General features: G+C 34.0%; 2 protein-coding genes across 2 annotated transcripts; one reads left to right on the top strand and one right to left on the bottom strand.

Moving 5' to 3' along the window:
- Positions 1–4,237: 4,237 nt before the first annotated feature.
- LOC128162362 (60S ribosomal protein L37a) lies at positions 4,238–8,017 on the bottom strand. Its single transcript, XM_052825522.1, has 4 exons — positions 7,979–8,017; positions 6,645–6,773; positions 6,193–6,275; positions 4,238–4,321 (listed from the first exon to the last, which is right to left on the bottom strand). Exons 1-4 carry the CDS (start codon positions 7,979–7,981, stop codon positions 4,258–4,260), a joined length of 279 nt encoding a protein of 92 aa, XP_052681482.1. The 5' UTR covers positions 7,982–8,017; the 3' UTR covers positions 4,238–4,257.
- A 216-nt stretch (positions 8,018–8,233) lies between these two features.
- LOC128163122 (cytoplasmic 60S subunit biogenesis factor ZNF622-like) lies at positions 8,234–14,969 on the top strand. The gene is made up of 10 exons (XM_052826630.1): positions 8,234–8,306; positions 8,719–8,818; positions 8,916–9,000; positions 9,419–9,550; positions 10,343–10,481; positions 10,875–11,057; positions 11,419–11,581; positions 12,404–12,522; positions 13,933–14,067; positions 14,595–14,969. Exons 2-10 carry the CDS (start codon positions 8,727–8,729, stop codon positions 14,720–14,722), a joined length of 1,176 nt encoding a protein of 391 aa, XP_052682590.1. The 5' UTR covers positions 8,234–8,306; positions 8,719–8,726; the 3' UTR covers positions 14,723–14,969.
- The last annotated feature ends 93 nt before the right edge of the window (positions 14,970–15,062 follow it).

Genomic DNA, 15,062 nt, shown 5'->3' with positions numbered 1-15,062 from the left:
GCTGATAGAATGTATTTATTATCAATATTAAGCAGACCCATATATACACTATTTATTTTTATCGCCACGCGCCACTCACATATTATACAAGGACAGTATATGTATGTAATATGCATTTCTTTGTCCTGATTGAGGTGATCTAGAGTGGCACCTGTAATATACGATCACTATTTTCGTAGTTCCACGAGTATGAATTCACCTACATCGAAATATTATGAAATCAATTTATGGTGATTGCAGAGCTGAAGGTCTATAATACACATGACAAGAAAAACAATCAAAAATGAATTTGGTATATATAATTTTTTTCTGAACTTTCAGTGACCTTGTAGATACATGCATATTAGCAAAAATAGGTTTGTTTTATTCCAGTTTGTTATAGTTAATACAGTCGATAAAAATGTTATTTCTGTCGGTACATGTATTAAAGCAACACAAAATCGCATTAAAATACATGTAATATACGTACATGTATGCATATCACCTCTGAAGAAATGTGTCATTTTTAGTTTACAGGTGTATCATCAATAGCATCCTATTTCAGTAAAAAATAGACGATTTTCCCCCTTATTCACTTATTTTCTCAGTTGGTCTCAGCAACGTGTCAACATGGTGGGAATTAAAATTTTGAAAAAAAAAACCACAAACTAGATTTACTTTTTCTCAAATGTGTCATAGTTTATAGCCGTTTTTTTGTCACTCAAAATCACGTCTTTCCACAGGAGGCTGTATGCTGATTAAAAAATCACACATCAAGAAAAAAAAAATGTGAAATCGTGTGACTTTTATAGCGGTAAACTATTATCCAGTAACTAAACATCCTAATAGTTTAGGCGCAAAAATGTGTTTGTTTTTTCTACATCTTTTCTTGAAAGTTCAAATCGTAATTTTTTTTTACCTTGGCCAACCAGTTGTTTTGATTGTCCTACTTCCATCTTCAAAATCTGGTCAATGATGAATTAACACCGGACCTTGGAAAAACCACATGTAAATACTATCAAGTTGTATATTATAAATACGTTGATTAAAAAAACACGCATTGCATGTACTAATTTTTGCTTATAATAAGCTGATAATAATATAAGAGGTCCATGTGCCAAATCACTCACCTGAACAACCGTTCTTATAATGATCTCTTTTGAAATATTTTAAAATATGGAACGAAACTCTAGTTTCTTGCAAAACCGAAAAAAAACGAAAAAAATTCTCATATATTCAATTATTTGACAATACAAAACCAAAACATAAAAGATTATTTGACTCCTAAGTTCCAAGTTACATTAACGGTGCGATCTTACATTTATTTTCCTATATGCCTCAACGTATCAAATATTACAATACCGTGTATTTGAAATTGTTAAAAGTAGATTACTGTGACCTAATGTTCGTATACTTTTAATACTTTTTATACTTTGTTATGTTATTAAATAAAGATATAAGGTTCTAAGATTAACCAACTAAAAGTTTTAACTTATAACAGTTTCCCAGTATATACTGCAATGTTTAGCTTTGGATCCCTCCTCTGTTAACCTAGGGGTCGTGGTTTTTATAAAAACAATATCAAAAACTGAAATCTGATTGGTTTAGACGCAGTTGATAATCAGTTCTGTTACCATCAGCATTAGCAACACACTTGGCAACGGGTAACAGTAAAATTTTCTCTAAAATTAATATATTCATGATAATGAAATATATAGTGCCTGTTTGGGAGGGTAACAGTTGAATTTGACACCCTTGAAGAACCATAATTGTTATACTTTCATATAAAATATGAAATCTGATTGGTTTAGAAGCAGTTGATAATCCGTTGTATAACCCTCAGCGTTAGCAACACACTTGGCAACGGGTAACACAAAGAATTGTTACATGCGCGTAAATTATGCGCGTATGGTTCGCCGTAGAATTCACGTCATTTCTACATAGAAGCAATGATGTCTTCTTTAAAATTAAGACATTCAGTATAACAAAAATTCATAGTGCCTGTTTGGGAAGTTAAAAGTTGAATTTGACTGCCCTCGAAAACCATTGTCAACCTCCGCTTCACGTCGGATGACAATTGGTTTTCTTGGGGTGTCAATTTCAACTGCTACCCTCCCAAACAGGCACTTTTTATATATTGGCATTTCTGTTGTAGTTGATTTTAAGCAGAGACATAATTAAATAACTTATGTCTCTGTTTTAAGACACTATCTATTTCCCTTGCCTGTAATTATCCCCTTTTAAAAAGGGTTTAGGTCTTTATTTTTACAAATTATCATTCAGAGTCAAAACATCTAAAGTGTACATTAGTAGGTGAACACTGTGTACATTGTAACATTGATAACATGTGACAATCATTCAGTTTCAGAGAAGTGACAATAGGGGAGATGGGGGCTGTCTTTATTGTGTCTTTAATTCAAACAAAGTTTAAATGATTCGGAATTTTTAACACCCCCCCCCCCCAATTTTTTGTAACTCTTTTAAATTTTTCCCTTAAATCTTGCAAAATTAACATATAAATCGAAGTACGACGCATATTTGTTCTACGATACATCTTCAGTCCTATTATTCATTTTGCCCTTCGTTCCCCGACTTTACGTCGGTTATAATAATTGTATAAAAACATGCATCATAAATGAATTAATTAATGTACATTAACTGTACTCGCAACCTTGGAATTTTCCCCATCAGATCTATACATGCAAGCGCTTCATCTCAAGATCAATTAATTCTTATTAGACGATATTAATTTAATACGATATTATTTTGGTGACGGACAGATAAAAACACTAATTTTCATTTTCCTGTTTTAAAAACCAAAGCATAAAGTTTCCTATAAAAAGCGTTACTGCCTCCTATACTGCTAATCATCATGAATGCAGGGCTGCGTTCAAGCCTCGCCGCTAGGTCGTAGATATCTAGGTCTATTGAACGGACCGCTATAAGTCTCAGATTTGAAGTTGGAAATATTCAACTAAAGACTGATTACATTGACAAAATTTGTTAATTTCAACCGAAAATATACATTAAAATTTAATATAATTTAAGGGATAAACAAAATATCACTAACTAAATAGATTTCATGTTTGTTATAAAGTGGTAACTAAGGTGGCCATCTTGAATTAAACGCATAGCATAAAATATTTAGGCTACGAATATCTACGTAGCGGCTAGGCTAGCTTAACGTTCAACTACGTAGCCCTACCTAGCAGCTACGATCTTGAACACAACCCTGGTCTTCGTTGATCATTTAAAATTTACTGATGTTGTTTAACATATATAATGTCTTACTATTCTCCTTGTTATATTCTAAATATACAAGTATAAAAAGGTCTGCGGCTTATATATATAAGGGTTGTAGGGATATAGCGGTGATGAAAGAGAAATTACAAGCGCCGTGTTTAGCTTCGACTCTAAATGCTATGGACCATGAACTTCCAATTTTATTTCAGTCCACACCAAGATGCTGGTTTTAATATGCATCAACTTCAACAAAAGGGACTGTGAACACCAACGCCCGTTTCCCTCCTACATTTTACATTAAAAATATTTCTGAATTTCTGTCAGATATCCAAAAAACAAAGTTATCTACTAAAAAGTATAATCAATTCCCAATTGATTTATATTAACTTAAATTTAGAGTCAATTAGTTATTTTTTAAATGAACGTTTTGCTTACGGGGGGTCTAAACATTTCTTGACTGAAATCGATCCCTATGAGTAAGGAAAATATTTTTAGCGGTAGATATGTGAATAAAATCTTAATAATCACATGCTTACGTTATATGTTAAAGTAAATTTTCATTTTAATTCATATCGTTAATTTTAAAAACGTTACAGACATACCTTACATCTACATGGATGTAGGCTATGCCTGTTCACTTCTCAAAAGAGAATAGTTATACCCCCGTGAAACAACAAATCCTTTTTTATGAATATGTTTTACATTATTTACAAAAAATAAATATTAGCCAATTATCTAAAAATGACTTTAGGTTAGGGAGTTAGACAATGCTATCATTTGCAGTTCTTTGTTTCCACGTGGTATGAACATTTCTCTACAGGCTAAAAGTTTGTTACTGAGCAAGCAAAAGAGCTCTTAAAATCACACATTTATCAAAAATCAAGAAATCTAATATGAAAGTATAACAACCTCTGTCTAAATCCTTCTAAATTACTCCAAATATGAAGTTTTTTAAATTGAATATTCCTTGATTCATTAAAACACTCCAGCAAATTGACAAGTGAACAAGTAGGCGTTGTGGGGAGATAAATTTATTTAAGATTCCTTCATTTCACGGAGACGACGAACTGCACTTCTGACGGTAGCGGCGGCAGTTGTGCTGAAATAAAAAGAGGACAAAATTATTACGATGAAAATCTAATTAAAGCATAAATAATTGTACATATGCCTTAATGATACTTTATTTTCTAATTGTAAGAAATCAATTGTTGTGTTTAAACATTTCCTATCAATAAATTTAAATTTTAAAAACCTTGCTAATGTATGTTTTAAAAAAAAATAATGCCCTGAGTTGAATTGTCATGCATGACCTGGGGGTCAAGACCCTCCCTAGAAAATTCAAACTTAATAAATTCACAAGGTAAAATTACTCAAAATACATGTAAGCCTCACACCCAAGTAAAACACCTCCTTCCTGAAATACTTAGTACATATGCTACACAGACTGGACTATGTATTTTTAGAAGCAATCTGCATCAATGTTGTCCCTTGTTTTTTAGTGACTTCAGCAGAAATAAACATGTTTGTTGAAGATGACGGTCTACTTCCTTTGGTGAAGCTCATGATGAAATGTAAATCTGTACCCGCTTATTTAATCCCATAATCATACACTTGTTACTGGTAATAAACGGACTGATCTAACTACCCTCGAAATCAATATTCACCTGTTGGGATTTGAACTTTGTGAAAATTGTATTTCGATAGCAGCTTTACCATTGTCACCCCTGCGAACGTGTTCGGAATGTTTTCTTTATCGTTGCTAAGTATGTAATATATCCAGAGGTGCTTGAATAAAAGTTCACGAGACTTCACCGAGATTTGTTCAGTTCCTGTGAAATTTTGAGCAGAAGTATAAGTGTTCGGATAATATACTCAAAATACGTAAGTACTGCTAGTTTTTCATATCATTTTCTACCGGTACTTTAATTTATTTAAAACATGAAAATATATGAGGATATGTCTTATTTCATCATCTAGCGGTTATTTAAACTAAACAATGATATTCAGAACAGAGTTATCGTTCGTGATCAACCATTCTACACGTGGTTGAAAATATAAACACTGGGTTGCTTGATAAAATCAGCCATGTTTGATGCTTTTGGTGTGCATTACCATGCTTTTAAAAAAATGAATGCATGTCTGTTTTAAATTAAAACTTAGTATATTGAGCCAATTTCAAGGAACATTCTGCATAAAATAGTATAATCTGTTTCACTATTGATGCTATTACTAGGTCAGGCGCGGATCGAAAATTAAACCTTAGGGGGGATCGCTACTAAGCATGTTATTTCTTTCAAAAGCAGAAAAAAACTATATATTCTATTGTCACATTTACATCTAGAACTCATTGTATCCACCAATTAATGGTGGTAAAGTTTAAAATGAATAAACGACTAGATTTTATATTTGACTACAAGTACCTAAATTTTGGGATATTGACTATAAACACGAGGCACGATTTTTACTGCGAAACTGAAAGGGTCAAATAAAACCATGTGGTCTAAATTTGAATGACAATAACATTCGCAGGGGGGATTGTACTGATTTCAAAACCAGCACTAATTGTAAATGATTGTCAGCAACATGTATGCATTTTGCAGCAAGTCCTACAGCAAATAGGTCAAGCTAAAAAATCACATTCAACATTATTGTGCATTAATAATTAATAGCTACCAAGAAATCTGGAGAATCACAAATATGCGTGTGTGGGGGGGGAGGGGGGGTCTGAGATCTGCAATAATTTTGAATTGAAGAGTTTAATTCCCCATTTGAAGGAGCTATTTCCCAATTATTTATAATAGTTTATTTTCCCTAATATTGATATTCTGATTGTTAAATTAAAAAGATGAAAAATATGCCTCCCTCCTACTCTTATTGAAAGCTCTGAGTGCACAATACGCAAGTGCATATATATTGCAAAATGTGTGCAAGTGTGTGTATATTACACATGTGAAACAGTGTGCAGCATACCTGTAGACCCATGCACCTCCGGCCACGGTCTTCCTGCATCGACTACAGCTCCAGATCCCCACAGCTTTCCTCTTCATGGCATCCTACAGGCAACAGATATAATCAGCAATTGTAATACCGTATAGTCAGTTTCTTACACAAAATTTGCGAAAATTGGGAAAATAAGGAACATTCTAAATTTGTGTCAGCCATTTTTAGCGATTAAAAAGTTTCATATAGAAAGTTACATGAGATATACTTTCTGCGAATTCAATAAATTTTAAAAGTGATTGCGAAAAAAGCAGAAATTATATAATCGAGAAAATTACTGGGAATACAGTACATTCAAATCAAGTTTACGATTTTCTTAGACATACAAATCAATTTTTAACATCATTCTCAGGACATACAAATAAAGTTTTTACAGCTAGTACACAAGTCTTGTAATTCAGTTTTAAATATCAACAACAAACCTTTCCACAGAATTGACATGTGTATTTAGAATGCTGAGAGACTTCCATTCTTTTGATGGTTTTACGGAGAGAGGCACCATATCGGGTTCCGTATTTCCCGCAAATTCCCACCTTCTTTGTTCTTTTTGCCTGCAATGAATAAATAAATTTTCTAAGTTATTCTTTTTACAATGGTCAATTATGGTAAATTCTGCACAAGTAATTATTTCACTCAAAAGAACAACACGCAGCACAAGTGAAGTCTGATCAATGTATCCCACCTCTCCTCTCACTCATTTTTTAAAATGTTAAAAAGATCTGTTTAACAATTTGTACTAAAACTAGCAACAGCAAGTCAATATGTAATGAATCTGTCTTCAAAATATGACTGACACCAGGCCAAACTCTCCCTGTTTGGCCATGGGTTTATGTAGAGCGATGCAGATCAGAAACCTTTGATTTGGGAATATAGAGGAGGTAGTATATTAACCAGTAGCTGCAGGTCTGTGCGTCGTAAATTGCAGTTTTTTTACAATGGGATGCACTGTAGCTCCTAATCTGATATTCCTCCACTTCTTACCCCCACTTTTATATTGTGACATGCGGGTGCGCACATCACAATATAAAAGCTGGGGTTAAAGTCAGAGGAATCTCAGATAACGTAGCTTTCTGGTCGTCCAACCAATTTTTTTCAGATAGGGAGCTAGAATGTACAGACCTGAAGTTAATTTACCAGAATCAGATGGGATATATATATAAACTTATGCATACAGTGTGTAATGCACGCTGTTATTGTTTGGAGAAGATCAGTAATAACAAAAATTGTGTTAAACGCCTCATGCTTCAAAAACTCACATAGAATGTTTTACTTTGAAGGATATGTTTGATATTTGCCAATTTCTGTGTTATAAACATTTTATCTGTCCTACTTTGTTATTGAAAAGTTTGAAAATCCAACTTAATACAAAATGAATTATTGATTCAAGCAGCTAAAAACACCTGCATCTTGTTTGTCACTCTTAACTTATTTTGACACCCAAACAGATCCAATGTAGATTTGGGTTAAACTTTGACCAAATATGCATCCTTAAGTTGTGATATTTCCAATGATACATCTGTACTATAGATGCTTTCTAGTTTTCTAATTAACACGAAGTGTTTGAATGATTTCACGAAAGCCGACATCAACCAGCTAAATAGTTTCCCCATTTCATGACTTTCTTCACGAAATTAAATAAGCGAACGATTTCAAATTGAAATTTAGGCTTTCATTTAACAAATTCATAGATTTCACAATTAGATGTCATCGACTTAGTGTGATTTTTATTGATTGAAAATTGCCTCAAAACACTAACCATGGTCTCTCGCTTATTCAGACTAAAAGGAAGAAAATACGAGAAGCTAAACCCAAAATGAACAGCATGGCCTTTTTAATTCCGGAAAAATGGAACACATGCTTAACATATATTTGTTATGAAAAGGAAAATGTGATACCAAATTTTAAAATGATCCATATTTTTAAAACATCTATTTATATCTTAATTTTCAGGTATATTAATTTTTTTAAATTATGAGATTTACGAAATTTTATTTTGTGCCTTACCTACATTGCCCTATTTCCGGTATTACAGTGTGGTGTGTGTGGTGTAATCAATTTGTCATCTGTTCGTGTTTAGAAGAAAGGTATGGCAGGACAACAAATTGTATAATGACTTTATTTAATATTGTTTTAAATGATAAGAAGTCCTACCTTTCTTTTTGTCCTTGTTCAAAGAAAATAGCTCAGTTCTTTAGTTTTATTCCGTACAAGCAGAGACATAGATAACAATTTTACATGTATTTATGTCTCTGGTACAAGATATTTCAATCTCTTACATTTTACTGCTCTTTCGAGTACCCTGAGGACAAACCTATATGATTAGTGTATACAATAAGTCTCCTGAGCTATGATTTACATGTATCTACAATACCGTATATATGCATATACAATGTACACACTATCACATTTATTAGCCAAAATAAATTTGTTGTGGCAAATTGTATGTTTATTTTAAAAAAAAACAAAACACCACTGATATATCTATGACAATTTCAGGCTGTGTAATGTCATCGGGACTTTTTACCTGCATCACCTGTCGGGTTGGGTTCCGGGATGGAGATCTACAGAGAGCCCATTACAAGACAGACTGGCACAGGTAAGGAGAGGAACTCTTACTAGTTTTAGGTGTAAAACCCCCCTTTTTAAAAAATATTTTGATTTATTCAATTAAATATGGGTTTTTTAAAACAAAGGTACAACCTGAAGCGTAAAGTGGCAGATCTGGGGCCTGTGACTGCTGAGGTGTTCCAGGACAAAGTCCTCTCCCAGAGGGCCAAGGTGAGGAAGGGCACATATTTATATAATTAAAATTAAGGTACATTGTTCCTCTGATAAAAGAGATAATTTTCACTGGGATAAATAACTCTTTTTTTATCTTTTCAATTTTGTCTCAAGTGTTGAATGCTGCCACATAGATAATTATAACTGCTTCTTTAAAATAAAAAAAAATCCTCATTTTTTCAATTTCAAGTAAATTTCAAATGAATTTGGTTTTTCTTTTCTTTTTTTAAATTAAAAAAAAGGAAATACCAGACTGCCTTATTTAAAAGTTCTTGGCCTGATAAAGTAATCTTTTTTTTGACAAAAGACCACAGAATTTGCTACAATACAATACCCATTTTTTATTACCAATCTGACAACCTTAGAAGTACATGTATAAATGTTTAATAACCAACAACTTTTATGTTTGGAACAGTTGGAGGAGGAGCAGAAAACTCAGTCTATGGTGTGTCAGCTGTGTAGTAAACACTTCAGTACAGAGAATGCCTACCAGAACCACATCCAGTCCAAGAAACACAGGGAGGTGGCAGCTAAAGCCCATCAACAGGTGACACACAGCCACACAGCACCCTCTGTCCATTGGACAGTGTCCAAAGAGTACTGTGGAATCATGAAAATTCGTGGTCACTTAATTTTCGTGGCATTCGTGGGTAGCCCTCTCCCACGAATTTACATGTACATTCTCTCTAATTTTGAAAGACTTAGTTTTCTTACTGAAACTGAAAACAATGCATCCACAAAATAACATCCCTATGAATATCAGCAAAAAACCAACAATCCACGAAAGTTGGCCCCCATGAATTTAAATGATTCCACAGTATACTTAAAATATTAAACAGAGGTCCTATACAAGCTTATTATAATCACATTTATTCATTCCCTAGAATATTAGTAGCAAACTCAGTTTTGTTTTCTAAACTTTTATTGTTGTAAATCCATACTTGATAACTACTTAAAAAGTGGTTACTGTATTTTTGCATTTTTAACTTTTCTATTGTGAAACATAACGCATGTATTGGGTATTAAATATGGGGATGTGTGACTTACCTTTCTAAACTTTATTTTTTTCACCATATGCATAGGGTATTTTACGGGGTTTTAAGCTTACTGCGTCTGTAACTAAAGTAAATTTGCCCCACATGTGAATAACCACTTTGATAGTTAGGTAAAACAATCAAGGCACATAGCTAGTCAACAACTTTTTCATGTACATTTATGTAAAAAACAGAAACATCGGTGTATTAAATGATGTTTTCATGAACAAGATTATAGATCTGAATGATGATTCTCAATTGCACTCTTCAACTGACTCTTGTATTAATGTGATGTCATAAAACAGGAAAACACATATACCAGCGGTGCCCAAGCCCCGGTAAGTTCGGTCCAGAGAAAGAAGGATGCCATTAACACACAGATACAACAGGATCTACAGAAAGCTGAGGAACTCAGTGAGGAGGCCAAGAAAGGGCTAGCTGAGGGTAAAACCTTGCAATCTTCCTTACTCCCCCCAAATTTTAACCTCCTTTAATTATCGGGTCTCATTCATTATTCCTTTCTACAACATCATTCTCTGATTTCTCTCCACAGCCAATTTTTTTTTTACCCCTTCTGTAATGTCTTGAAGTGTTGTTTGAAATATAAAAGTTTCATTTAGTACCTTTGCTTTTATATTATATAACATGTAAATCTCTCAATCTTACACATTTCTGCAGAATTTTAATATCAAAACTTCTTACTTATTTCTCCAATATTGTTTATAATTAGAATTTGGTTATAAAGATGGTTTAATAGCATATCTGCTTTTGCAGCAATGCTTTAAAACTCAATTTTTTTAATTAAGAAATAATATAATATATTTTAAATTCTTGTAGGTTCTGAGGATGAAGATGATGAGGAGTGGGAGGGTGAAGGGCTTGGCATTGAGGAGTGTCTGTTCTGTTCCTCCATCAGCTCCTCACTGGAAAACAACATCAACCACATGTCCGTCAAACATGGCTTCTTCCTCCCCGATGCCGATTATCTGGTCGATGTAGAGGGAATGGTCACCTATCTTGGTATGTTTTTCCAGAAATTCATTTTATCAGAAGTAAATGCAAACTTTGTTGTTTGGAAGACTTCATTTTTTTTCACATACATTTCATACTCTGTGTTTATCACATGCCTTTAGAATAACAGTGGAGGTAACTCCGTTTGCATTATGTTTCTTATCTCTTTGTTAATTAAGAGTTTTTCCTCTTTTGCTTAAAATAATCAGTGAAATTATACATATATCTATTTACAAGTTTGACAGTAATCAAGTAACAGGTTGATTGATATATAAAGTTTTGCGGCTTTATCTTGTAGAGCATCCATTACCTCATTAATAATTTGATAAAGATGAAATACATGTATTTATCATTTCTAATTTGCTTTTAGGTGAGAAGGTGGGCGAGGGACACATGTGCCTGTGGTGTGGGGAGAAGAGTAAGATGTTTCACTCGGTGCAGGCAGTACAGAAACACATGGTGGACAAGGGCCACTGTAAAATTCTGTTTGAGAAGGAGTCTGCACTGGAGTTTGCTGATTTCTATGATTACAGGTATACTTAAGAATAAATATAGATATAACATGATACATGCAGGTCCAGATGACGGAGTCTGTTGATTTCTATAATTGCAGGTATATTCAAAATAAATACAAATAAAGGAAAACTTTATTGTGATAGTGTGGTAAAGTCAGACACATGGCACTCCGACAAGCTGTGGTTAATCCTTTAGCTTGATTGGTAGGATGCTGGCTTTGTAAGCAATAGGACCCAGGTTCAAAACCAGGCAGATGCAATATCTGTATCTGTTACCACAACTTTTTATTCTCTATTGTCATAGATTTTTGTTCTAGGCTTTGACCACTAGTTTTATCAATTTTTGGTGAATGCCAATTTTGGTGAATTTTTTTGTTGAGTTGATCCACAAAATAAATTGTTCATTGAAATACAATATCTTATAACAATTGAATTGATAGGGTCGCTGGCAACAAAGTTACTCCTCCTTTGAACCTGAAATTTTCATAAAACCCATGAAAACTGATGCCCACCTATATGTTAATGCAGTATTGGTATTTTCAAAACATTGTTTAAATCTGATTTTTTTGTTGCTTAAAAAAATGCAAAAATACAAAGAAAAACCAACAGAAATATACAGTAAAACAGGCTTATAACGAAGTGCCAGGGACAGGCAATTTTACTTCGTTATATTCATCAAGTTTAAAATCACTTCGCTGTAGGCGTCAGTTCATAATAAGCATGTTCACTATAACCATGTTTTACTGTATATATGTATGGGGGGTCTATTGTTTGTGTAATAAATAGAAGTACTTATCAGATTAACATTAAGTATGGGTCTGTTCCTTATGTTATAAACAGGAGTAGTTATCCAGACCAGGGGGACACGCCCATGGAGACGGGGGAGGGAGGTGAGGAGGAGGTAGAGGTGACAGAGAACACGCTGGACACAGAGGGCTACGAACTGGTCCTACCCTCAGGTGAGAAAAATAGGGGGGGGGGGGGTCAGGGCATGGAGGGCTACGAACTGGTCCTACCCTCAGGTGAGGAAAATGGGGAGTCAGGGCATGGAGGGTTACGAACTGGTCCTACCCTCAGGTGAGGAAAATGAGGAGTCAGGGCATGGAGGGTTACGAACTGGTCCTACCCTCAGGTGAGAAAAATAGGGGGGTCAGGGCATGGAGGGTTACGAACTGGTCCTACCCTCAGGTGAGGAAAATTGGGGGTCAGGGAATGGAGGGCTATGAACTGGTCCTACCCTCAGGTGAGGAAAATGGGGGGTCAGGGAATGGAGGGCTACGAACTGGTCCTACCCTCAGGTGAGGAAAATGGGGGGGTCAGGGCATGGAGGGCTACGAACTGGTCCTACCCTCAGGTGAGGAAAACAGGGGGTCAGGGCTAGGGGCATCAAAAATCGTATGATTTATTTAAGGAATAAAGAATCATTCTTCGAGTATTATGAGGTGATCAAATACGGTCGGGAGTGATCAAATCTAATAATGCCCTAATGGCTCTATGATAGATTTGATCTCGCTCAACCATATTTGATCACTTCATAATATTCAAAGAATGATTTCTTATTACTTGTAACATAATTTTCAGCAATTGTTCAATTAAATATTGAAATATTTGAGACACGTGTCTCAAAAACGGGGGGTCAGGGCTAGGGGCATCAAAAATCGTATGATTTATTTAAGGAATAAAGAATCATTCTTCGAGTATTATGAGGTGATCAAATACGATCGGGAGTGATCAAATCTAATAATGCCCTAATGGCTCTGTGATAGATTTGATCTCGCTCAACCATATTTGATCACTTCATAATATTCAAAGAATGATTTCTTATTACTTGTAACATAATTTTCAGCAATTGTTCAATTAAATATTGAAATAGTCATTGATCAAATGTATTGGACCATACATTACAAAATAGATTTGTAGTTATTTCTCAGACAAAGACCTTTGAAAATGTAAATATTAAGAAATGGTGTATGTTTTCAAGAGGAATTGAAAGTTCAAGGCGAAAATAAAACTGAAAATTTTGTTCTTATGAAACTGTAACAAAAGTTAATTAGAATGAGTATTAAACCTGCATGAGTATGACTTCACAATATGGCTGCTTTTGATAGTTTGCTCCAGTGTATTTAATTATTACATCAATATATATTTATGTCAGTGTTGTCTAGCTTTGATTTCAATGCCCTTAATTGCAGCAATTTTTTCTTATGTGTAATATCACAAAATTTAACGTACATGTATACTAGTACATGCGTATGTATTACTCTGTTAATGAGCCATTGCGTGCATTTTTTTAAAGAAAATACTTTTTTGATGAAAGGATTCTGCATTTTATTGACACATCTTTTAAATTAACTTCATTTCTTACACAGGTGCCACCATTGGACACCGGTCGCTCTGGAAATACTATAAACAAAATCTGCCTCAAAGGTCATCAGAGGGGTCATCTACAGTACTGCCCAAAATGCTGGCTCAGTACAGGGCATTGGGTTGGACAGGTGTCACAGGTATGGTACTGTTATAAACTTGATATTAATTGCTGTCAACAAAATTTACATAATTATATGTACCTATTTATTGGTAGCCTAGACATCAAGCTTGACCTAATCTTTTAATCATGGTCACGTGTATTATGTACAATTTTATTAACCAGTGTTTTTGGTTTTTATAAAAGTGCATTGCTATTGGTGATGTAGCCCCATTGCTTATGATATGCAATCCTTTCTTTTATATTGCAATGGCGAAGGACTCTCAAAATTATCAAATTTATTATCAATTACTGCAAACCTGATTGTTTTGTTCTTTGACAGTCAATGATATTAAATGCCTTTGGAAATATTATTAGGATAATCATTAATGTAAATCTGGTATTTTGTTTACACACTGAAAACACTAACAACAACAATTAGCAAAAAAAAAAAAACATACCAAAAATCAAGAAATTTTAGCTTATTTTTCAATACATTAATTTCATACTAATGTGCATGTACATTGTATACATGAACACTCAATGCCACTTAAATCTGCATTCTAGGAGAAGTTGCTAAGACAAGAGTAAAGGACATGGCTTTCGTGCAGAGGATGAAAAATCGACAGCGAATGCAATTGGGATTGAAGGCCAACAAGTTTCAGCCTCACTTTAGGTGCCAGGTCATGTTCTGAAAGTCCTGTATGAAGTTCATTTGTGGAGGTCCTTTGTTAAACTATCTTCAATATTCCAGTCATTTATTACATGGAGTTATGAATCAAATCATGCATATGATGTGACAGTTATTTCTTATAACATACTAGAATTACATGTAAGAAGTAGTGATTCTTTATAGAATTAATACATAATTTTGATGTCAACATACAGTACAAATGTACTATTGCCTGTGATTTAAGAAAGAATTAAAATTATTTACAGGAAGACGTCTTTGTATTTTTTGTTTAGTACTCTGCATATACGAGGGCTGTCCAAAAAGTTCGTGGACAATCGCGTTTTTGTCATTTTAAACGGGTT

Source organism: Crassostrea angulata, chromosome 9, assembly GCF_025612915.1.
Source record: "Crassostrea angulata isolate pt1a10 chromosome 9, ASM2561291v2, whole genome shotgun sequence".
Lineage (NCBI taxonomy): Eukaryota > Metazoa > Mollusca > Bivalvia > Ostreida > Ostreidae > Magallana > Magallana angulata.
The sequence above is the reverse complement of the archived record's forward strand: the minus strand, read 5'-3'. Positions and strand labels throughout refer to the sequence as shown.